We start from the raw sequence: 22,495 nt of genomic DNA, 5'->3' as shown, positions 1-22,495 counted from the left end.
CCCCGGGTCCGTGTTGAGCTTTGCCCTGTTGTGTGCACAGACCCCTGCTCCTGCCTCCTCCATTCCTTCATCCCAGGATGGAGGATGAGCCCTGCGGTGCCGTGCTGGGTTCACATCCCAGCTGCAGACACGAACACTGCGGGGTTTGGGGGGTGAAGAGGGTTTTGGTGTAAGAGCCTCTATGAGGAAGGGAGGGCTGAGCTGCTGACCATGGCACTCACAGGCAGCAGGAGCACTGCAGCCAGGCTTTATGATGGGTGGGTTCTCAGGTGGCTCATAAGGGCTGTGCTGAGCTGGCAGCTTTTCTTGCGTGCAAAGTGTCCTCCATCTGCAGCAGACAGGATCAACCTGCCTTTGAGTCCTGCGCCACAGTTGGATGTGAATAACTGGCACAGCACTGGGGGAGGAGGACAGACGGACGTGCCCGTGCACGCTTGCGAGGACAGCTCGGCTGCACCAGTCCTCATTCCTTTCCCAAAGCAGGTTCCCCACCTGGAAACGCTGCTGGCTCCTGCGCACTGAGTCACCGGTCCCATCTGCAAAGGGCCATTGTCTCCCATAGGAGATGACTCTCTCTGGTGGGGGAGTGTCAGGTCCCCAGGGCTTGAATTCAGTGTCGCCGATCATTGGTGCTGAGCAGGTGCTGAGCTTCATGATGTGCTTGGATTCGAGGGATTTAGGGATTTTCACCATGCTGGGCTGACGGTTCACTGATGGCTCGCCCAGGACTCAGTCCCAGCACTGGGTGCCCTGTGTTAGGGTGCTGTGCTGGGCTGCTGAGCCCGGGGGCCATGTCAGCATCCCCTCCCAGTGCCAGCATCCTCTGCTTGCCCTCTCCCACCCTGGACCTTCTCACAGGGAAGGCAGGAGCTGCCTTGGCCCAGGCAGGGCACTGGGCTGGTGCTTCCTGAGGAACCCTGCTGCTCTCCTGGCTTTGGGGTTTCCTTTTCTTCCCTTGCTTGTGCAGTGTTTCCAGAGGCTCTGTGCTGTCAGGATGCATTGTGGTCACGGATGATGCTGAGCAATGGGGTGACTGCTGCATCGCCTGAACCCCGCAAGGATGGGGGGACCTGTGGGAGATGGATGCGCACCCTGAGCCGTGCAGTCAGCCCCGCTGGTGGAAACTCCTGCTTCACAAGTGTCCTTTTCTGCTGCTGGGCTCCCTGGCACACGGCAGGCACAGACTCCTCCGGCCTCCGTGCATTCCCGGCCCCGGGAATAGCTGGGATTCTTGCGTTTCCTCCCCCAAAATGACACTGAACAGACAGTTATCTGCAGTGAGCATCATCCAGGGAGAGGACAGGGCCCTGGACACAGCAAGAAGCCCCCAAGCCCAGGAGAAGCTCCATTTCAATCCCAAGGTCAAGCACATCCCTGGTGGGTTTGTTTGCACAAGTACCTGGGTGCTGGGCAGCTCTGGGTTAGGGAGGGAGTTTCCGACATTCCCAGCAGTGCCCACTCATCCATGTAGTCATTCTCTTAAAGCCCCAGCTCTTGGGATCACCCCATCCATGGAGGAGCTCGGCTTTTGCCGCAGACCTCGCTGGCATGGGCGATTTGGGATGAAGTTTGCAAGGGATCACAGTGCAGACAAACCCCAAAGGTGGGATGCAATCAACCCCCCCTTCATGCTCGTTGTATGGATCTGCTTTTCAGAAGGAGGTTTGGGGGAGAGGACTGATGCGTTTGTGCTGTGATTTGCAGCTCCCACAAAGGGCTGAGCCCTCAGGCAAAGGGAGCTGGTGCTTGCAGGGAGCTGCTCTGGTCCCCAGCCTTTGGGGGTGACAAGACCTGTCTGTCGCCTGCAGCGGGATCAAGGGATCATCGTGAGTTCAAGTATAGGGATTTGCACCCAAACTTGAACAAAACCACCGGCCTTTTTATCAGGAGATGAAAGCAAATGATGGGGTAAGTGAAGATGCTGTGATCAGCCTGGGGGTTGTGGCTGGGAGGAGCTGATGGAGGGGGAGCAGAGGGGTCCGGGACTGCTCGGCTCTCAGTCCCTGCTCCATGTCTTGGTGGAAAGCACAGAGCAATCCATGGCAGTGGTGTCTCCATCAGGATCAGCCCCCTCCGAGGCCTCTCTGCCCTGATCCCCACTGCTTTGGGAAGCTCTTGCTTCAGGGTTTGGCTTTCCAGCTCCTGGTGCTGCTGTGCTGCATGGAGCAGACAGGAGGGATGCAGGGGGACTGGTGTGAGCATCACCCCCATGATGTGATCAGGTCCTCACACTGGACCTGCACAGAGCTCAGCCTCTGGGCACCCCATCTAGAGAGGAGGGAGCCCTGCCCAGCATCACCCATGCTGGAGGTCCCCTGTTTGGGTTGGCTCCTCACCACGGTGTGTTTGGGCTTGCACAGCACTCGGTGGCACCTCAGCTGCGCCTGAGCTTCTGAAATGGGTGCAAAGAATGTGATCGCCTCAGGGCTGTAATTCAGGGTACCAAGCCCTGAAGATGCATCTTGTAGGGCCCTCAGATCCTGGAGGTGGGTGCAAGGGTGGTGTGAAGGGGGAAAATCCCCCCTCTTTTGGTTGTGAGCAACTCGAGATGCTGAGGAGCTGCTCCCTAACCGCCTCCTGCCCCAGATCCAGGGGCCTCTGGGAGAATCCAGCCCTGGGGTGGCTGGGGAAGAAGGAGCAGGAGGAGGAGCAGGTGCTGAAGGGTTAACGGGGAGTGTTTGCAGCCGGTCCCTTGTCACCAAGGAGAAGGGAGCAGCACTTGGGAAGGAAACAAAACACCCACTGCCCAGGAGGGCGATTTCCTTTCCCCACGCTGCGTTACAGCCCTCGGAGCCCAGAAGGGCTCCTGACACCACCGGGACAACGGCGTCGCCATCCCGGGTGGCCGACAGCACGCGGCACCAGGTGAGTGTGGCCGGTGGGGAGGTGGGCTGGGGACACGTCCCCATCACCCGTGTCCACACCACCCATGTCCCCATCACCCTTCCCCTTCCATCTCCTCCCAGTCTTATGGCAAAATGTGGGGGCCGCCGTGCCCGGCGGTGCGGAGCATCCGTCCCTACCGCTCCAGCGAGCAGTACCTCTATGCCATGAAGGAGGACCTGGCCGAGTGGCTGAAGGAGCTCTATGACCTGGACATCGAGGTGGGCACCTTCGTGGAGGCGCTGGAGACGGGCTCCGTGCTCTGCTCCCACGCCAACAACGTCACCCACGTGGCCGCGGAGTTCTCCCGTGCCTGTCCCGATGCAGCCCAGCACCTCCGCCTGCCCGCTGCCGGTGTCGCCTGTAACGTGGCCGCGCAGCCCGGCACCTTCCAGGCTAGGGACAACGTCTCCAACTTCATCCAGTGGTGCAGGAAGGAGATGGATATCAAAGGTAAGGTGCCAGGCTGAGCATGACTGGGTGCGATTCCCCCATGGCTGCTCCTGGCATCGCCCTGTGGGTTTCCCCATACGTCCCACAAAGCCAGTGCCACCCAGCACCATGGGCACACGTCCCAGAGCTGGGATTTCTTGCACAAGCTCCTCCAGGCTTGGCAGCAGGGTGCTGGCACTCGGATGATGTGTTTGCTTGGGTGCTGGAAGGGTGGAATTGGAAAGGATGCATGCTACGGCATGATCCCAAACATCATCCCGTCAGGAGCAGTCCTGGCTCTGAGCAAAGGGTCTCTCACCCTGTCCCCACCATCGGTGCGTGCCTGGGAAAAGCATAGGCATGGAGTGACACAACCCCTGCACACCGGGTTTTGTGGCTTTGGGATGCCATGAGAGAGCCACAGTGATTTCACTTGTGGATGCTCAAGAAGAAGGCTTCTTTACCCCAACTCTCATGGGACCATTCCTAGAGGGATGGCTTCAGGGAACAACATCCCTTCGGGTGGATTTTGACTCCACCTGTGCCCCATATTCCCCTTTGTCCCCATCCCCGCGCACCGGCCCTAGCTCAGCCCAGCCTGCCCTGCCCCAGATGTGCTGATGTTCGAGACGGAGGACCTGGTGCTGAGGAAGAATGAGAAGAACTTTGTGCTGTGCCTGCTGGAGCTGGCGCGCCGTGCCGCCCGCTTCGGGATGCGCGCCCCAACCCTAGTGCAGATGGAGCAGGAGATCGAGGAGGAGCTGCGGCAGGAGCTGGACCTGCCACCCACAGACATCCCCCTGCCCCGGGCCCCCCGGAAACCACGGGACCTCCACCTCGACCAGATGGTATTGGAGGGGCAGGGAGCGGGATGGGGATGGAGATGGAGATGATGGAGATGGAGATGGAGATGGAGATGGAGATGGAGATGGGTGGGGAAGGGTATGGCAATGGAGATAGAGATGGGTGTAGATGGCAATGGAGATGAGTGGGGAAGGGGATGGCGATGGGGATGGAGATGAGTGGAGGTAAAGATGACGATGGAGATGGAAATGGGTGGAGGTGGAGATTGTCACAGAGATGGAGATAGATGGAGATGGAGATGGAAATGGGATGGCGATGGGGATGTAGATGGAGATGGGTGGGGTAGGGGATGGGGATGGAGACGGAGATGGAAATGGGTGGGGAAGGGTATGGCAATGGAAAGAGATGGGTGGGGAAGGGTATGGCAATGGAGATAGAGATGGAAGTGGGTGGAGGTGGAGATGGCAATGGAGATGGAGAGAGATGGAGATGGAGATGGAGAGAGATGGAGATGGAGATGGGGAAGGCCAAGGGGATGGGGATGGAGATGGAGATGGGTGGGGTAGGGGGTGGTGATGGGGATAGGGATGGAGATGGAGATGGGTGGAGATGGAGATGGGTGGGGAAAGGGATGGCAATGGAGAAGGAGATGGGTGGAGGTGGAGATGGAGACAGATGATGGAGATGGAGATGGGGATGGCGATGGGGATAGGGATAGGGATGGAGATGGATGGGAATGTCCACCCCAGGACCTTTCCCAGTGACCACGATGAGGACCTATCCCTGGTGCCTGCAGGTCCAGCACCTGGTGAGCCGCTGTACCTGCCCCGTCCAGTTCCCCATGATCAAGATATCCGAAGGGAAATACCGTGTGGGTGACTCTGACACCCTCATCTTTGTCCGGGTGAGTCTGCTTGGCCCCGAGCTTTTAGGGCGCAGGCAGCAGGAATTTTACTCTGCTGCCACAAAGCCCCTTCCATAATCCACCCCCAAAATGGGGTCAATGTGTGGGTTTTGACTGTGATCCCCAAAGCTGGGCAGCAGGGAGGCTCAGCCCTGCAGTACATGTTTGCATGGATATAACCACCCATGTGTACAGGGCAAAACCTGCCATTCCAGCCAGAGCCAGGTCTTATCCAGCAGTGGGAACACTGGGATGCTCCATCCCTCCCTGGATCCATCCCAAAGGGCTCAGCATGTGATGGTGGAGCGGGGTTTTCCACAAGGCTCCCCACTCTCCTCGGGGTGATGAAATGTGCCCATTGGGATGGCAGCGGGAGCTGAGCCCCCCACCTGCCCCTCTTCAGTGCACAGAGCCAGGGATGAAGCTGTATCCTTTGGGAGACCCGGTGGCACTTAGAGCAAGCCCAGAGCCCTCAAAGCCCTGCTCAGCAGGCTCCCTATAGAGGTGTGGGTCCCAGCGGGTCCCACAGCACACGGCATCCCCTGCAGATCCTGCGGGAGCACGTCATGGTGCGGGTCGGGGGCGGCTGGGACACACTGGAGCATTACCTGGACAAGCACGACCCGTGCCGCTGCACCTCGCTCTGTGAGTCCCTGCATCCCCAGACCTGCGGCTCGGGTTAGGGGGGTCCGCCGTGGGTCTGGGTCCCGTTTAACAGAGGGGAAGGCTTCATTCCTGCCCTGCCCCGTTGCTTTGCGTGGTTGCGGGGCCTCTCGTTGGCTTCGGTGGCCGCTAGAGGTCACGGCAGACTGATGGATGGAGCCGGTCCCCAAAAGCCCCTTTGCAGGGAGCATCCCGGAGGGGCCGGATGCTGAGCAGCGGCTGGGGAGGGGGGTGCTGTACCGGGGGGGTGGGTGGATGGGTGGGTGCACGGGCAGCGGTGCTGAGCCCCGCGTTGTTCTCCCTACAGCTCACAAACAAGCCTTGAAGAGCAGGAGCCCGCAGCAGCAAGTGCAGCACGAGATCAGGCTGTGCCCAGCCGCCAAGGGCCGCGGCCAGCCCCAGCCCACCGTGCTGGTCAGCCGCTCGCAGAGCCCCCTGCCCCCTGTCACATGGGGGTCCCGAGTCCCCCCCGGCCCGAGGCCCCCGTCTCCGGAGGGCTCAGGTCACCCAGTGAGTGCCAGCCCCCGCCGGGAGCAGCCCCGGAGGGTTCCTTCGGGCAGGTGAGTGATGCAGGGATGCTTCGTGCCCCAAACCATCCGCTTTGGGCAGTTTTCCTCACATCCCTGCATTCCCTTCCCTCTCCCTTCTGGAGGTGCCCGGCTCCAGGCGGGATGGAATGGGGGGTGGGGGAATGCAGCATCTCCCCAGCCCCTCTCTCCCCTCTTTCCCCTTGCAGGACCCGAGAGCCATCAGCTCCCCCTTTGGGACGGCAACCGCCACCATCCAGGTCACCCGCTCGACCCAGCTCCGCCTGCAGGGTGCCGAGCAGGGCACCCACCCCTTCCCGTGTAGCCCCCAGCGCGCAGGGCAGGGCACTGCATGGGAGCACCCCAGTGAAATCCCCCATGGCACCAGCACGGGGCAGGCCCAGGGCACCCAGCACCCGGCTGGCACCAGCACCCCCAAAACCCACCCAGCAAGGGGGGAAACTGCCTGCGGAGGCAGCCAGGCCGCAGGAAGGGGGGGTCCCTGCTGTGTTGCACCCCCGTGCCCGCAGCCCCATCAAGGTCCATGCCCCTTCCCCACACCAGGGTGACTCACAGAGCCCGCGGGAAGGGAGATGGGGAGCCCCTGGCCGGGGCCACCCCTTGTCACCCCGAACCCCCTCCAGGCAGCATCCAAAGCAGGACAGCAGCGTTAAATCCCCTACCAAAGCCAGCCCAGCCTCCTGCCGGCCCCCCACCCCAGGGTGCAAGGGCTGTGCCCCCCAGCAGTGCCCCCCAGCCCCAAGCCCAAGGGCTGGGGATGCTGAGGAGCTGGTGGATGAAGCGGGGGGAGCCTGTGGGCCTGCTGTGGGGAGTGAGGGGATGCAGGGGTGCCGGGGGCACGCGCAGCCCCCTGGCTATGACAAGGTAGTGGAGGAGCTCTCCCGTGGGCACCAACCCCTGCGCCCTGCGGGGAGCTGGGTCCCCAGCATGGTCCCACAAGCTGACCCACAGCCCACTGTGCCCCCGGATGAGGGGCAGGCAGAGGGGTCAGCAAAGGGGGCCCAGACCCTGCGGGCAGCCAGGGCCGGCAGCGTCCCCAAGCCCCGGCGGTGCCTGAAGAAGCCTGAACGCGTGCCCTCCATCTACAAGCTGAAGCTGCGGCCCAAGGTGCGTCCCCGGCGGGACCACAGGCCAGGCAAGCGGCCCTCGCGCATCCCCACCCCAATGGGGCAGCGGCCGCAAGTCCCCCGGGGTCAGCATCGCCCCACGGGGCTCCCCCGGCACCCCCAGCCCAGCAGCACCCATCCCATGGCCAAGCCATCACTGGCTGACAGCGGTGCCTGGCTGACTGAGGATGATGAGGAGGCGTGGGTCTGACACCCAGGTTCAGCAGGGTTGGACCCTACACTTGTCCTAAGTGATGCTGGAGCTGGAGCTGTGGTACCCAAGGTTGGTGTGGGAAGGATGAATTTGCTCCCAGGACACCCAAGGGGTCCCCCCATTGCTTTTTGGAGCTGCAGCTTCTCCTTCCCCATGGAGTTGGTTGTGGACCACCCTAATTCTCCTCCTCAGCAGGCGCTCTTGTGCCGGTTTTGGGTGGAAAAATCCAGCCCCAGGTTGAGAGAATGGGGTGCTTTCTGCAGGGAAGAGGGGTGCAGCTGGCCCCACAAAGTGGGGACACCTCGCACTCAGCACCCAGAAGTGCAGACCATCTCATACCTCAGTCTTCCCCATCTGTACAACAGGATTAACAACCCTCTTACAGCACCAAGAGCCTTAAAGACTGGAGGGAGGGGGTTCAGAGGAGTGACCCTTGCTGAGCCCCGTGGGCTTCTTTATGGTGGGAGACCCAGGGGGGCGGTGGTGATGGTCAGTGTGGTGGCTGTCACCCAGGGTCATCGCCTGCAGCCATGGACCCGTCCGTGTTTGTGCAATAAAGACATACCAAAGCTCTTCTGTTCCAGCATCTTTTCCATACGGATGGGGAGGGACAGAGGATGATCTTGATGGGGGGTCATGGCGAAGGGAATTCCTGCACAGCAAACACCCCTCTGAGAGCCCCATAGGGGCCAGAAGAACCCCATGTTCCGAGAGAGGAATCAGCCAGACCCACACCCCTGCAGAGGAGCAGCAAAGGAGAGCGCCGGGGTCCTGGGGATGCCAAAGCTGGTGGCAAAACTGCTCCTTTGGCAGGGGAGAGACCAGTTCCCCCTCCCTGGCCCATTGCCCCTCGTACGAGAGCTGCGACAGCGGAACCTGGTGGCACGGGCAAAGAGCAGCGAGGCGGGTACGGAACAAGGGGACAGACCTGATTTTTAATTCCATTTCAAACGAGGGAGTGCAGGGCGTCACAGGCGGTGCAGACACCTCGGGGAGCTCCAACAAGAGGTCCAGGGGGAAAAGGAAAGCCAAGTCCAGGCAACTGGGACACTCACGGGGGCAGGAGGAGGAGGAGAGAGAAGCATCCTTGCTGGGCTGGACCGAGCCCAGGCACCACGCGCACCCATCACCACCCTGGGGACATCCTCAGCCTCTGCCGGGCTCAGGAGCAGGTTGGTCCAAGCAGGACCAGGGTGGCTTTGTGTTGAAGGGCAAGGAGCAGGGTTCTTGCAGCTGCTGCTCTGATCCCTGCCAGCCTGGGATGCTCCAGACCTCCCAGCCCTGCTTTCCCTGTGGGTACCCCCACATACTCCCTCCTCCTGGGAAAGGAGCTCTTTGTAGCCCCCTTTATCTCGGGAGCTGGGAAATGCTGTCAGAGCAGTGAGTTATTATTACTAATATAACTTTGTCTATAAAGTGCAATAGAATATAACAATTATATTTATAACTTTTTCTTTCTTTTTCTCCAAAATACTAAACAGATGCTATAAAAACCGGTAACTAATTGTGCTATAAACTGCAGGCTACAGGGTTATAACAAACAATGTATTGGTTTAGTCGTTGATATGTGTACATCGGAGCACTTTAGAAATGCTTTATTATTAGCATTTACCAAGGAGTTTCCTTCTCAAACAATTTGGAGGGGTAAAGCCAACCAGAGACCGGTAACGTGGACTCACACGTGTCCATAAATCCTGATGGGATGAGGTCAGGGCCATGAGGAAGCCCGGTCAGTTTGCCATGAAGGCGAGGGATGGGGATGGGTGCCACTGCCTGCCTCCGAGCAGCTGTGTTCCTCCACCACCTTTTCTCTTGGTTTTCCCTTATTTTACCATTTTGGAGCAAGGGGAATGGGGTTTGGGTGCCGGGGGTGGGAAAGAGGAGCAGGGTGACCCCAAACCCCCCAGCATTGGGCTGCAGGGCAGCTCATGGGGCATGAAATGCACTGAGTGGAAAGTGCCCCCCAAAGCACAGCGGTGCTGCTGTGGGATGGAAACCTGGAGTGGGGGAAGAGATGGAGCCAGAGCGCTGCGGAACACCTGCATCGCCTTTGTCACACCAGAAACCACTGACATGGATCACATCCATGGATCACATCCTGCTTTGGGAGGTGGGGATGCACTTCCCCATGTCCCAAAGGGAGCCAGAGGAGGAGGCACCACAACACCTCACCAGCACATCCTCCCAGCACCATTTCCTAACAGGAGCTGCCCTTGGCACCAGAAGACAAGGATGAGCTTCAATCTGGTGTAGAACAAGCTGGAAGATTAAAACCTAATAACGAGGCCTCCATTTCCTATTAGGGATAAACAGGGAAAAAAAAAGGAACGCGACTGGAAATCAAAGTCCAGGTCCCTATTGCTTTGGGGGATGCCTTCGCACCGCTGCCATCGCACATGGATGGAGGCGAGCATCCCGATGGGAAAGCCGGTGTGGGGTGATGGAGTGAGGGGCTGCCCTGGGGACACCGGGGGGCGGTTGGATCCCGCTGAGCCCGGGACACGAGGTAGCGGAGGGGTGACCTGCCCGGCAAGCAGCATTCCGGGGTTATTTGGTGTTCCACAGGCCGTGGGGAGGAGGAGCCTTCCTTGGCTGAACTGGGGGAAAAGGGGGACTCAAGGCCCTGGGGAAGCAGCACGCAGCACCCATGGGATGTAAGGAGCAGGATGGGGGCTGTAGTTTAGCATTTTCCTCCCCCCCCCCCCCACCTTTCTTGCTTTCATCCAGAAATTCCACCTGGAAATGTGACCCAACCGAGCCAAAAGAGAGCCCCTCTGACCCGGCCTCTTGCTGGAGGCTGCTCTGCCCTTAGGAGAGGAACCCCAGTTCTGAAGGGGGGACTCCCAGCTCCACCGTGCCGCAGGGATGGAGCCACGCTGGGACACAGGCACTGGGCAATTCCCTTCCAGGAGGCAGGTGATGGCAGGCAGCAGATGCCAGGGAAGGATGGACCCAACAGCCAACCTGTGGGTACCACCTGAGGCATCTCCTTTACCCCCCCCCGTGCCATACAGCATGTCAGGCACCGCAGAGACACAAACCAGGACAGCTTTGACCCCGAGTGCCGGAGGCTTGGGGAGGGCTCACTTTAACCATGGTCCTCCCTCACCCCTTGCTCTCTCCAGGCATCCCGGCCACCCTCCTGCCCATGGCATCACCCTGTCCAAGGTGCACCGTCCCCATATGTCACCGCAGGGTACCAGCGCTGGCGGGGCAGCAAACCCCGAGGTGCCTCCAGCACCGCTTCCACCACAACATCACTCCCATAGAGCGGTGACACCGGGGAGCCGCGGTCCCCAAGGATGGGTGGCCACAATGGCACGGCCAGAGGGGTCCATGGGGGCCGGGGGGGCTCACATGATGGTGCATCGGTTCCTGCGCAGGGCGCCCTGGAAGCGGATGGTGGTGTGGACGTGCTTGCAGCGGGCGCAGCCCACGCTCTTGAGCAGCTCGCTGAAGAGCAGCAGGATGTGCCAGTTGTACTTGGCCGAGCACTCGATGTAGCCGCACTTCCACGTCTTCTTCACCAGGTTGGAGACGTTCCAGCGCGGGATCACCCGGCCCCGCTGCAGGTCCCGCTTGTTGCCCACGATGATGATGGGTGTCTCCGATGTGCCGATGACCCTGCGGAGAGAGCACAGAAAGGGGACAGGGCACAGCGTGATGATGGGCCCGCTGACCCCAACCCATCCCAAACCAGCTCTTGGCTTTGGCTTGGCAAGAGGGATGCGACTCCTCTTGCCTCATCCCTCTTCGTGGCCAGCCCTGCATTGTGTCAGACCCAGTTGCTTTCTGCCCTCACCCACAGGTGATACCCGTCCGGGGTCGTAGAATCCCAGCCTGGTTTGGGTTGGAAGGGACCTTAAAGCTCATCCAGCTCCATGGGCAGGGACACCTTCCACTAGACCAGGTTGCTCCAAGCCTCATCCAGCTCCTTCTGCCCTCAGGTCCAGTTTTGCTTCAGGGCTCCCAGCCCCGCAGAGGGGCTTTGTCCCAGTCTGCAGTATCACATCCCCAGTGCCTAGAGCAGGGAAGCACTGCGCTGCGGGGGGATGCATCCCTACCTCGTCTCCAGGATCTGCTGGCGGATGGTTTTGATGTACTCGAAGCTGTCAAAGCAACAGATGTCATAGACCAGGATGTAGGCATGGACGCTCCGGAGCCCCCTGCAACACACGTCCGCCCACTCCTGCAAGGTGCAGAGAGGGATCAATCCTGGCTCGGCCCCGGCGCCGTGCCTGGGAGATGCCCTGCACTGGGTGCCTGCTCTCCAGCACCCATCTCACCTCTGCTCTGCCCTCACCCATCCCTGCGACGCTGCATCTGCCCCCCACAGCCCTTCAGCCACCCCATCTCCAGAGATCCCTTCTTCCCCTCAGTAATCCATAGGAGAACAAATGGGATTTGCAGCCCCAATTCCTCTCTTGAGCAAGGATCGATGCCCACTGGTCCAGGGGTGAGCTGGGAGCGGGGCTGAATGCACCCCTTGCCCCGGATGTAAAAGCTTCATCCTCCAAAGCTGTAGTTAAGCAGGGATGCACCCTGGCTTGCAGGCAGGGCAGGCGAGGAGGATGCTGAGGATGCATCCCCATCCCTGTGGGTCAGAGGGGGAAGGTGACAGCAGGGCTCTTTGGAGGGGATATGGGGACAGGAGAGGAGCAGCGGCTGCTGTGGGGTCTGTGGGACTGGGAGCCGGGGCAGAGGCAGGAGGGGTGGCCTCTCCACAGCCCCAGTGTGGAGCTGTAAGGAATACACTTTGTCAGGGAAGCTCTGGGTTTCCAGAAATAGCAGGATTATTTTTTCCATGCTATAGGATCTGTCCCACTTCCAGCCATTTCCCCAGTGCAGCAGCAGTGCCGGGAGTGGCAGCCCATGCTGACAGCACCACAAACCCTCCTGAGCACCACTGGAGATGCACTGAGGAGGAAAGGCATCACTTCTCCTGAGCAAACCTCTTTGGTACCATGAATCATCCCTTGCTGGGTTTATCACTGGGATGATGCAAAGCAAGACCTAGGACTGAAGGGAAGTGGGGAAAGTTTTGGGTGCAGGTTGGTCTCCATCAAAGACTGCAGCAGGGGAAGGAGCTGGGACACCGAGGGCAGGAGGTGCTGTGCAGCTCCTCGGTGTCACAGCGGTGCGGGCGGATGGAGCGGCAGCATCCCTCAGTCCCGGTACACCTGGGAGATCCATAAATTGCAGCTATTCCAGCACTGCGGGGCTGTGATGTCAGGATGGTTTTCCTTGTGTGGGCAGGTGTTCCGGGATGCTCCAGGCTGGAGGAGGGTCCCATGTGGGAGCGGGATGTTGGGAAGCCACCAGCAGGGATGCTGCTCCTGGCCACGGAGCCTCCCAGCAAACAGAGCCGTGTATCCCCCACCGCAATCCTTTCCCCTTGGAGCCATCCCTGTGCCCAGCCTCTCTTCCCAGGAAACCTCCATCTGTTCCCACCGGCTGTGTCCTCTCGAGCCCAGCGAGGCAGGGAGTTAACGGAGTGTGGCAGCGTCGCTGCCGTGTCAGTACCTCACCCTTTGCTGTTCCGGGCTGCCTCTCGCACTGACCTTTCATTCCCTGCACACACCGATTAATCCTAAACCTCCTCCTCGCCCCTGGAGCTCCCCCGTCACCTCCCACCTGACAGCACAGGGCAGGAGCACTACAAGGCCCCATAACCCCGTCCCCATGGGGCACTAGAGTGATACCATTACACTGATTAGATATAAGAGAGAGCCCAGCTCCTATGGAGGTGCCCCATTGCCCTCAGCCACGGCTTCTTTCCCCACAGCAGTGGCACAACTTGTGCACTATGGCTTGAGCCTAAAATCCCCTTCTTCCCCATTAAACCCCCTTGAAGCAGCACTGGTGGCAAGGCTTTAGGACCCCATGCAGCCTTTTGGGGCTGTTCTGGAAGCACCTGAGGGGAGCTTGAGGAGGTGCTGGTGGGCTCAGTGCTCAAGAGATGTGGGGTGGTGACAATCACACCAGGAGGGGATGTGCAGCCCTGCGCTACCTGGCACGGGCAGCGCGTGCATTGGGGTCTGGATCTCCAGGAACCCCTGGTTCTGGCCGTGCTCCCTTTGCTGGTGCCAGCTCTGACTGGGATCCATCACCCAGCTGGATGGGACCGCGGGCATCGTTAGAGGAGCACCGTCCTTCCCACATTCGCCATCATTTTAGGTGAGAAAGCCTTAAAAGACACATTATCCCAACCAACAGCCACGAGGACGCGATCCCTCACACCAGCAAGCGCAGGGAGAAGCATCCCCTGAAAGAGAAGGCCCCGGGATCCCCCTTATAGAGATCAACCCCAGCGCAGAGGCCCCGGCCCTACCTGCAGTGTGTTGACGGGGAAGGCGGTGATGGGGGGGAAGTCCATGATCTGCAGGTCGTGGACGTGGCCGTTCATGACGACGGCGGGCAGGTAGACGCGCCGGGCCGTGGTGGGCACGCAGACCTCGCTGAACTCGTTGTAGAGGAACTGCCGCACTATGGCACTCTTGCCCACGCCCTGCGCTCCCAGCACGGCGATCTTGACCGTTGCCACCATGCCGCCGCTGCCGCGCGCCGGCTGCTGCCCTGCTGCTGCCCCTGCGGTGCCGAGGCTGCATATTCCCACGCAGGGGGCCTCAGCCCCATTCAGGATGCATTTCCCCTGTCACTGCCAGGCCAAGGAGGACATGGTCAGATCCCAAAGGTGCACCTGCAGGGGATGCGTTTCCCATGGGAAAGGGTTGAGCTGTCCTCGGGGAGCAGGAGCGTCCCCCAGGGCTTTGGAGCTGCAGTGTTCCCCCCCTCGGGGGCTCCCACCCTGCAGAGCCAAGGATCTGGGTGAACTCCATGCCAGGAAGGAGCTCCATTATTCAACCCTTTTGGTACCAGAGCAAGGAAACCTCTAGGAAAGGGTCTGCGTGGCTCAGGGTTTGCAGCACTGGGGGGGCTCATCCCACAGCATCCATGGGGACCCTCACTGGCTGCTCCATCCCGGTGCTGCCCCAAGCCAGAGAATCCATCTTCGTTCCGCTTGGACAGCTGGAATTGCCTTTTGCTAGGGTGGGGGGGGAGATCGCTCTGTGCTGCAACAGCTTTAATGTTTAATTCCAGGCTTTGAGCAGTTTGGCAATTAACTTGATGGAGGCTAATTTCTGAGCCAGCTGACGGGGTGAGCCCATGAGCTGCTGGCGCATGTGTTAAGGCCAGAGAAACCCGGGGCAGGGCCACACATGCAGGGGGGGACATAGGGTGATGGCCCACACGTAAGGATGAAGGAGCAGAGTCAAGGAGCCCAAACACCTACTGGCCCCAGGTTCCCAACCAGGGGCTATGATGGAAACAATGAGGGTGAGGGGCTGGGTCCCGCTTTTGCTTGCTCCCATCATTAGAAGCGGCTTGTACTTAATCCCAGCACAGATGCTTTCAGCAACGTGCGATGCTCTGGTCCGTTTTCCCTGCAAACCATCCCCAAAGCACAGGGCAGCGGTCCCTGAGCTGGCAGAAAGCAGCAGGCACAAACCACCCTGTCCTGAGTGCTTGATGGAGGTATTTGCCCCAGGAGAGCTTGGACGTGGATGCCCTGGTTACTGGGTGCCGGGATTGCTGGGCTTCCTGTGGTACCCCAAGCTGGGCCATGGCTGCCACCATCCCTCACCCTCCTCACAGCAAGGGCTTGGGGCTGGCAGGGCCTGACCCAGCCCCAGGGCAGCAGCAGGTTTGTGCCCTGGACTGGGTACCACTGCACATGCATGGCACATGGTGCTGGGAGCGTCCCCTGCGGTGCTGCTGCTGCCCTCGGGGTCCCACTCACCCCATCCCCAGGAGTGGTTCCATAGGGACACTGGGGTGCAGGAGCCCCCACACCGGCCCTGCTGGGGCCTTTCTCCACCCGCAGAAAGCACTGTCATTGCAAGTCCCCGGGGGCCACTCTGCTGCAGGGACAACCCCACAGAACCCCGCTCCAATGCGGGGCTGGAGGGCGATGGAGACACAGACGAGACCCTCACCCCGGAGCGGGCTGAGCCACCCCAAAAACGCCGGCCTCCTCCGGGCTGGTACCCGGGGGCCATGCATGAGCCAAGCCGGCCCCAGGACGCTTTTGCACCCTACAGCATCGCATCCCGACCCGCCTGCCTCCGTGGGAAGCCGAGGCGTGGAGCAGGGACGCGGTGGGAGCGGGAGGCGAGGGGGAGGCTGCCCCGGGGAGGGGGCCCCGGCCCCGGCGCGACCTTGGGCAAGCGCTGCCCCCCGCAAGCCCTGACCCCGCAGCCGGGGGATGCTCTCCGCGGCGGCAGCGCAGCATCCGCGGCACCGGGGCGCTGGGGCTGGAGGAGCTCGGGGGGTACCGGGGACAAACGCACCCCCCAGGCCGGCGGGGATGGGGAACCGGGGAGCACCGGAGCTCAACTTTCGCTAGGGACCCCCCCCCCTCCGGACCCGGCTCCCCCCCGTCCTCCGGCCCTGCCCAGCGGCAACTTCGCCCCTGTCCCCCCCCGTCCCCGTTCCCGGCGGGTCCCCCCCTACCTGGCAGCGGCGGCTCGGGCCGGCGGCGCCCCGGCGGGCGGCGGAGCCATGCGGCGAGCCCGGAGCGGGGCGGGCGGCCCCGCTGCAGAGCCCCGGCCCGGCCCGGCGCGGCCCGGCGCGGTGATACCGAGGGGCCGGGCGGCGGCGGGGGAGCCCGGCCGGGGGCACGGGGCGGGAGGTGCCGGCGATGGAGGCAGCGCCCGGGGGGAGGCAGGCACCGCTCAGGCAGGGATGCAGGCGGCGATGCTCGGGAGTGATGCAGGCAGAGCCCGCGGTGGGAAGGGAGGCTCTGCCCAGGCGGGGATGCAGGGGATGCCCGGGGAGGGATGCAGGCGGTGGCCAGGCAGGGAAGGAGGCAGCGCCCGGGAAAGGAGGCAGGGAATGCCCAGACAGAGTCGCAGGAAGCCAGGAGGGACACAGCGGCTTCTCCCGGGGCTCTGGGGAGGTGCCGATGGGAAAAGACCCTCCCATGTCCCCCCTGCAGTGTGCTGGGTGCAACACCCTCAGCCTTGCCCTCGCCGGCGCCAAGCAGTGTCTGTGTCCTCATGCCCGATCCGTGGGACCCCCCCAGGGCCAGACTCCTCTGAGGACGGGGGGTAGGACCCCTCCGAGGAGCCTTTCCCTCCTCCGACACCGCTGCTCCTGTGCTCTCAGGCGCATCCCCTCATCCCCGATGTGCCAGACCCCTGGGCCGCTGTCCCTGGGTGCTGCCAGTGCCCACCAAGGGAAGGACACTGCTGCTGCAGTTCTGGGACACCCCACACCATGCATTTACCTGCAGGCCGGGTAGTGAGGAAGATGCTGGCCACAGCTCCGGGAGCCTGGTGCAGGCCCTCAGGACACGCTGCCGATGGGCTCCCTGCAGCTCTCTGCTCCTCGAAGCGGCCCCTGAGCCCCGCTGCAGGTCCCCCTGCCACCACCAAGCACCAGGGTGTCCCCACGGCTCTGGCTGCGGTCACGCAGGCTTGGCTGAACCCAACACCGGCCACAGCACGGCTGGGCCCCCTCCAGCCTCATCAGCACCGGGAATAACATCACCTCCAGGGGGTCTTCTCCAGGGTGAGGAGGGGAAACACACTGCCATGCCCTTCCTGGGGGAACGGGGACAGCAGACACAGCCCCAGGGCACAGGGGGACAAGGGCAAACCCCAGGGCAGCCTTTGCACCACCCCACACCTCAGAGAGAGTCAGAGCCCCTTCGTGCCTCACATTACACCCAGGCTTTTCATTCGGGGCTCATTTCCCCGTGGAGGTGCCTGATGCTCACAGCTAGGGAGGTATTGATGCGTCCCTGGGGGTTATCACCAGCCCTAGATGCTGCTCTGCTTCCCCAGCTCCTCTCTCTGCATCGCCATAAAGCAGCCCGGAGCCCTGGAACATTGCTGGGAAAGGGCAGGGATCGCGGCTGCACAGGAACCCTCCCGCACAATCCAGGCTCCAGCCTCGGGCTATTTTTAGCAGCTCCCTCCGAGATGCTCTTCGCTTGCAGGTTTATGTGTGAAATTTAATATAGGAGGCAAGGGGGAGGGAGCGGGGCTGGATCCCGGCACATCCCCACTGGCTGCGAGCTTCATCCGACGCAAACCTAAACCCATCCATCAAAGAGCTCCCGTGTCCCGGCACGTGGTCGGCCCGAAAATCCTCTCCCCGTGCTGCATCATGAGCTCAGGGATCTGCTGGCACCCGGTGCTGGCCCTTAGCACATGTACCAGCATAGAGCAGGATGGGTGCAAGGAGCAGCAGGGCGTGGGGGAGCCCATTCAGCACAGCATCTTCATCCAGGGGTCCCTGCCCCACAGCGTGGGCCTCAGGAAGGGTGAAGGCCCCATCCATCCCTGTGGCAGTTGCCAGCCCAGAGAGCTCTGGTGGCCCCTGAGCTCCCAGCACCACAGGCTCATGCTGTTAATGAAGCAAACCCAGTGTGCAAGGTACAGGATGGCCCGGGGCCGGTGTGTCCCTGTTTACATGCCATGCGCCTGCTGCAAACCCAGAGCACCAGGAAAGACCAATCCCTGCCCAAGGAACCTCTGCAGAACAGGGAAGGAGGCAAAACCCTTTCCCTTTGCCATGGGATGTGATGGGGACAGCAGCCAGCTCAGCACAGACCTCAGCATCTTGCAGCACCTTTAACTGGGCCAAATGCTGCCCCAGGCTCAGCCCCAGCCCCACAGCGGGCAATGACCACCCCATCCCACCCCAGGCACACAAGGGGATGCATGAAGGGACACAACAGCACCACCAGTGACCCCAAACCAGCCTCTCACTGCTGCTACAGACACACACCAGCTTCTAACACAAAACCATCCCAACACAGAGCACCCTCGGCCTCGTCTCCAAGTGCCACAAAGGCAAGGCTGGGCAGGGCAAGGGATGCAGCTGCTCTGCTGCTTGTGGTGTTGCATTTCTGGCCAGAGGTTTTGAAGCCTGAGGCAGCACCAGCGATGGGAAAACTCTCTGGAAAACACCAGCACCAGGCCAGAGCAGTCCAAATGCATCACCGACTGTCCTGAGTCCACCGTTTCACTGCAGGCAAAGCAGGTCCATTACACACAGCCCACCTGGGGCCCAGCAAGGGCTAAATGGGTACATCCATCTCCGGCTCCCTGTCAGAGGCCGTCTGTGACAAGGTGCCAGTGCCCCCTGCAAGCAAGTGCCCTTTTCCTGCCACCTTTTGAGATGCAAAGAGAGCAGCAGCCAGAGGCAGAGGATCGAGGATGATTGCAACCTCCTCGCCCTGAAAGCCCCTGTTTCTGGGGGGGTGTCTCCATAGAAATGGCTGCTGCAGTGAGGGCGAAAGGCTCCAGGGAGCAAACAGCCTCCTTCCCACCGAATGCAGCCCTCAGCCCTGCCTGCTCCCACAGGCAGTGCCAAAAGCACAGGACTTGGGTGCTCGTCCCAGCCCCACAGAGCCACGCGCAGCCACAGCATCGTGGAAATGAGTTTATTGACACGGAGGGCAGGTAAAGCCTGAAGAGCAACACAACTACGCGGCCAACGCTTGGATGAGCAGCGCGGTGGGAGAGGGCAACCACCACTGAGGGAGCCCAGGCTCTGCCCTGCAGTGCAGACACCCATGCATGCACCCAAAAAGCCGGGAAATCAAGGCAAGAGAAGGGGGTGCTCAGCAACCCCTCCTTGCATCAAAGCTACACCCTCCTCCCTGCCCCAACGCAGCACCACACTCGGTGCCACCGGTGCTTCCGTACTTGCTCTGTGAATGACTGCTGCAGGATGCTCTGCAAATCACCTCCAGCACACACAGGCAGGGGCTCAAGGGCTGGATTGCTCCAGCTCTGCCCTACTTTCCCCCCAGCCAGAGCACAGGGGTTCCTAACACAGGGACATCACCTTCCTTGGGGTCCTGCAGCTCCAACCGGAGCTCCTCAGCTCTCTGTTGGAGCCTCTTCCAGGGCACTGTAGCCTTTTCCCTGCACTGACTTCCTGGTTGCAGACAATGCCAAAGCCCTGATGGACTATCTCCCACCATAAAACATGTATGGACTTCGAACGTGGCATCTAAAAAGGCAACATGGGGGTTGCTATGCGTAGGAGGCTTTGCTTGCTGGGGAGTAGATGGCATCAATGCATGCTGGGGAGGGCAAAGCCACTCTGGTTAGTGATACAAGCAGGACAAGCTATGGATGGAGCAAGGACATGCAAGAGGCTTTGCTTTCACTGCTGTTGCTGCAGCCCTTAGTGGTTGCAATGTGGCGAGTCCGCAGGCATGGACTGGAAAGGGAAGCAGCCCTGGCCCTAAGGAGAGATTGGAAAAGAGGGACCAGGTCATGGGGCTGCTCAGGACACGGGGTGAGAGCAGGAACCAAAACGGCCTCTGTGCTCCTGTGTGTCTCTGGGCACAAAGAGCCAAGCTGCACATGGAAGAAACACTTCCACCATCTGCTGGACTCTCAGCCCAGCCTGAAGGCCCCGGGCAGGCAGGGAGCAAACACCATAAGCCCAAAGCATCTCCCATCACACCATGGCCTGGGTTTTGGGGGACGGCACAGGGAGAAGGAGCTCCGGTCCCTTTGGCACCCGAGACACAGCCAGCAGCCACCCCCCTGTGCAGGGGGCACAGTTGGATTTACCACCACGAGCCTCAGGGGTTAGCGCAGCGCTGGGTGAAGGTGGCACAGCTCAGAGGACAGCTGAGAAGGCAGTTTGGCCATAGCAGGCACGGAAAGCACAAGAAGAGGGGCTGCAGATGGGTGAGGATGCAGAGAGCATACCTGGAGCCTTTTGCTCTCAGAGTGGGCTCTTTTCCTTCATTTCATCCACCTGGTACCAAGCCAGGTCTGCAGCTTCTCCCCACGCAAAAGCAGCCTCACTTCTCCAATCAGCAGCTAATGAGCCAGGGAGATGGCTGGAGTGAAAACACCATCAAAAGCAGAGCTGAAGCTGTCAGCACGAGTGTAGTAAAAAACCCCTCTATAAGGCTCCATCCGCCTCCACGGACCAAACTGATGGCTCTGTTCCTAATGCCCCGAGGCTGTGCTCACCCTGCTAGAGCCTGACATCCCTGCAAAGCTCCCCCACTACTTCCTTGGAATGACCTTCCCTTTAAGCCAATTCCAATAGAAAAAACTCAAAAAACCAACCCAAAAGTATAAAAATAGAAAATAAAGTGCAGTGTTAACGTTTTCGACACTTTTCACCTTGTTTTAATGAGCCGACGGATGGGTTTCTGCTTGTCTCTTTTTCCCCAATGAGTTTACAAAACCGGAACTACGCCTAAAGCCATTTAGAAAACACTGGACATTGGCACAAGATGGAGAAGCCCACGAGAACGGACAAGGAGTGAGGGGCGAGGGGGACGTGGGAGTAGTCGAAGCAGTGGTTACAAACTCCATGGACGCTAAAAATACCAAAGGGGTTTGTTCCCTATCATCGTTAGCACGTGGATACTAATTGCTACCTTGAATCAGTGCCTTTGACTGACATCCTACACATGAATACAGCTGCTTCCAGTTAAGAGTGCTTTCCCCTGCGCTAGTGGTGAAGGAGGATCTGGGCACCCCTTTCTCCCGGCCTCCTTCCGCAGGGTGAGGCACAGGCTGATCTCCTGTTAGTTCTTCAAGATGGCATCGTAGGCCTGGTAGATGTACTGGGACACTTCGGGAGCTCGGCATTTCAGGGAGAGCTGCAAAGAGGAGAGGAGAGGTTAGCGGTGGTGCAAGGGGAGGCAGGAGCTTCCTACCGTCTCCAGGAAGGCAACTGGAAACATCAGACCTACAGCATGGGTTGCACGCATCATGGACGTGGCTGATGGCAGTCAACCTGAACATTTCTGCTTCGTCACCAAACTGCCTTTTCAGAGCTTGCTACAGGCAAGAGGAGGTACATGAAAGCAAACTCCCACTGTGGGCTTCCCAAACTCCTTAACAAATGTATGCGCCTCTGCACGCATGAAGGAAGGAGATGACGCCCCAAATCTGAGACAAGGGACTCGCCTGCTCTCATGCCATAAGTCACAGCACTAAACCCGGGGGCTCACTCCTGATGGACACAAAGCTGGCTGCTGTCAGCCCTCTCTAAGGCAAGGATCAGGCCAAGATCAGGTTTGCAGCATCAATCCTTGTGCAAACACTTTAAATCACCTTCCAACGCTCGCTCCCACCCAGGTTCTCAGACCACGGGTTTTTCTGGAAACCCCTGGAACAGCTTCCAACAGGAGCTAAATCCGTTAACACCAGGATGCTCAGACATGCAGGTGCCCGGAACAGAGAGCACCTTTGCACCAGCCCCAGGCTGATGCCAGCACAAGGCCAAAGAGGCTGTGACATCGAGACAGCCGGTCTGCGCTGCGGGAACACGGCAGGGCATAAATATGTCCTTGTTTGTGAGAGGGGGAAGTGCATCCTGGCAATGCTTCCTCGCTAATGGCTCTTGGCTTTATCTCTGGGTAACCTTGGCAAGTAGCTGCTCATTGCTGAGCGGGCATTATCCCAGCTCACTGGTAACACAGCAGTGGAATCCTGTTGTTTCTCACTTGTTTTTCCCCAGTTCCGTGGGCATTCCTAACCTCCCCCCGTCAATTAACAGGATCTCCCCAACAAAACACACACACACCAGGAGAAATCACTGTGTGTGATGTGAGTTAGAAAGATCCCAGCCTGCCCCATGTGCCCACTGCAGCCCAGCACCTCACCGTGTAGTTTGGGTTCCCCGGTTGAATGCGAAGCTCAGCCAAGATCCAGATGCCGTTGGTGAGTTTCAGGGACTGGTAGAGCATGTCCTGACCCTCCACGTTCCTCTTGGCAATGGTGTAGACATTGTTATTCTGCAGTTTGCTGGAGACAGTGTCTTCAGAGAGACAGAGGAAAAACACATCTGTTAATTCAGATTCATCATGGGCAGAGACAGGAGAGCCCAGAGGAGCAATCCCAGGATGCAAGCCCACAAGGAAATGCTGACTTTTGTCCCAGGG

The 22,495-nt window shown here is 60.2% G+C and overlaps 3 protein-coding genes across 8 annotated transcripts in view; 1 reads left to right on the top strand and 2 right to left on the bottom strand.

Annotated features, from left to right (window-relative positions):
• Positions 1–2,443: 2,443 nt before the first annotated feature.
• On the top strand, positions 2,444–7,772 carry GAS2L2 (growth arrest specific 2 like 2). Its single transcript, XM_062614854.1, has 7 exons — positions 2,444–2,865; positions 2,967–3,336; positions 3,928–4,163; positions 4,916–5,023; positions 5,572–5,668; positions 5,994–6,246; positions 6,423–7,772. The coding sequence occupies exons 2-7, from the start codon at positions 2,979–2,981 to the stop codon at positions 7,549–7,551; spliced, it is 2,181 nt and encodes a 726-aa protein (XP_062470838.1). The 5' UTR covers positions 2,444–2,865; positions 2,967–2,978; the 3' UTR covers positions 7,552–7,772.
• Positions 7,773–10,253: 2,481 nt separating this feature from the next.
• On the bottom strand, positions 10,254–17,151 carry RASL10B (RAS like family 10 member B). 4 transcript variants are annotated; one of them, XM_062614866.1, is made up of 4 exons: positions 16,844–17,151; positions 13,886–14,212; positions 11,619–11,663; positions 10,254–11,178 (listed from the first exon to the last, which is right to left on the bottom strand). In XM_062614866.1, the coding sequence occupies exons 2-4, from the start codon at positions 14,099–14,101 to the stop codon at positions 10,741–10,743; spliced, it is 699 nt and encodes a 232-aa protein (XP_062470850.1). In that variant the 5' UTR covers positions 14,102–14,212; positions 16,844–17,151; the 3' UTR covers positions 10,254–10,740. The 4 variants fall into 4 exon arrangements, with proteins under 4 accessions (XP_062470850.1, XP_062470848.1, XP_062470849.1 ...); XM_062614864.1 differs by lacking the exon at positions 16,844–17,151 and adding an exon at positions 16,069–16,590; XM_062614867.1 differs by lacking the exon at positions 16,844–17,151 and adding an exon at positions 16,069–16,581 and having other exon boundaries at positions 10,764–11,178; positions 11,619–11,743.
• Positions 17,152–18,995: 1,844 nt separating this feature from the next.
• AP2B1 (adaptor related protein complex 2 subunit beta 1) overlaps positions 18,996–22,495 on the bottom strand; it is a 78,875-nt gene continuing 75,375 nt past the window's right edge. For all 3 annotated transcript variants that reach the window (XM_062614876.1, XM_062614878.1, XM_062614877.1), the window contains 2 exons: positions 22,217–22,371; positions 18,996–21,208 (listed from right to left, as the gene is read on the bottom strand). In XM_062614876.1, coding sequence (XP_062470860.1) covers positions 21,134–21,208; positions 22,217–22,371 — 230 coding nt within the window. In that variant the 3' untranslated portion in view covers positions 18,996–21,133. The remainder of the gene's footprint in view (positions 21,209–22,216; positions 22,372–22,495) is intronic.

This window comes from Pezoporus occidentalis, unplaced genomic scaffold, assembly GCF_034315485.1.
Source record: "Pezoporus occidentalis ecotype Australia unplaced genomic scaffold, CSIRO_AGI_Poc_V1 ctg179, whole genome shotgun sequence".
Lineage (NCBI taxonomy): Eukaryota > Metazoa > Chordata > Aves > Psittaciformes > Psittacidae > Pezoporus > Pezoporus occidentalis.
This window is presented reverse-complemented; position numbering and strand designations above follow the sequence as displayed.

Excerpts from the sequence above, each read along its gene's own strand:
- RASL10B (XM_062614866.1), bottom strand. The coding sequence starts at position 14,101 with ATGGTGGCAACGGTCAAGATCGCCGTGCTGGGAGCGCAGGGCGTGGGC. Across the intron at positions 11,664-13,885 it reads TCCCCGTCAACACACTGCAG|CTTCGAGTACATCAAAACCA; the intron begins GTAGGGCCGGGG and ends TTGCTTTGACAG. Across the intron at positions 11,179-11,618 it reads CAGCAGATCCTGGAGACGAG|GGTCATCGGCACATCGGAGA; the intron begins GTAGGGATGCAT and ends CTCTCTCCGCAG.
- GAS2L2 (XM_062614854.1), top strand. The coding sequence starts at position 2,979 with ATGTGGGGGCCGCCGTGCCCGGCGGTGCGGAGCATCCGTCCCTACCGC. Across the intron at positions 3,337-3,927 it reads GAAGGAGATGGATATCAAAG|ATGTGCTGATGTTCGAGACG; the intron begins GTAAGGTGCCAG and ends GCCCTGCCCCAG. Across the intron at positions 5,024-5,571 it reads ACACCCTCATCTTTGTCCGG|ATCCTGCGGGAGCACGTCAT; the intron begins GTGAGTCTGCTT and ends CATCCCCTGCAG.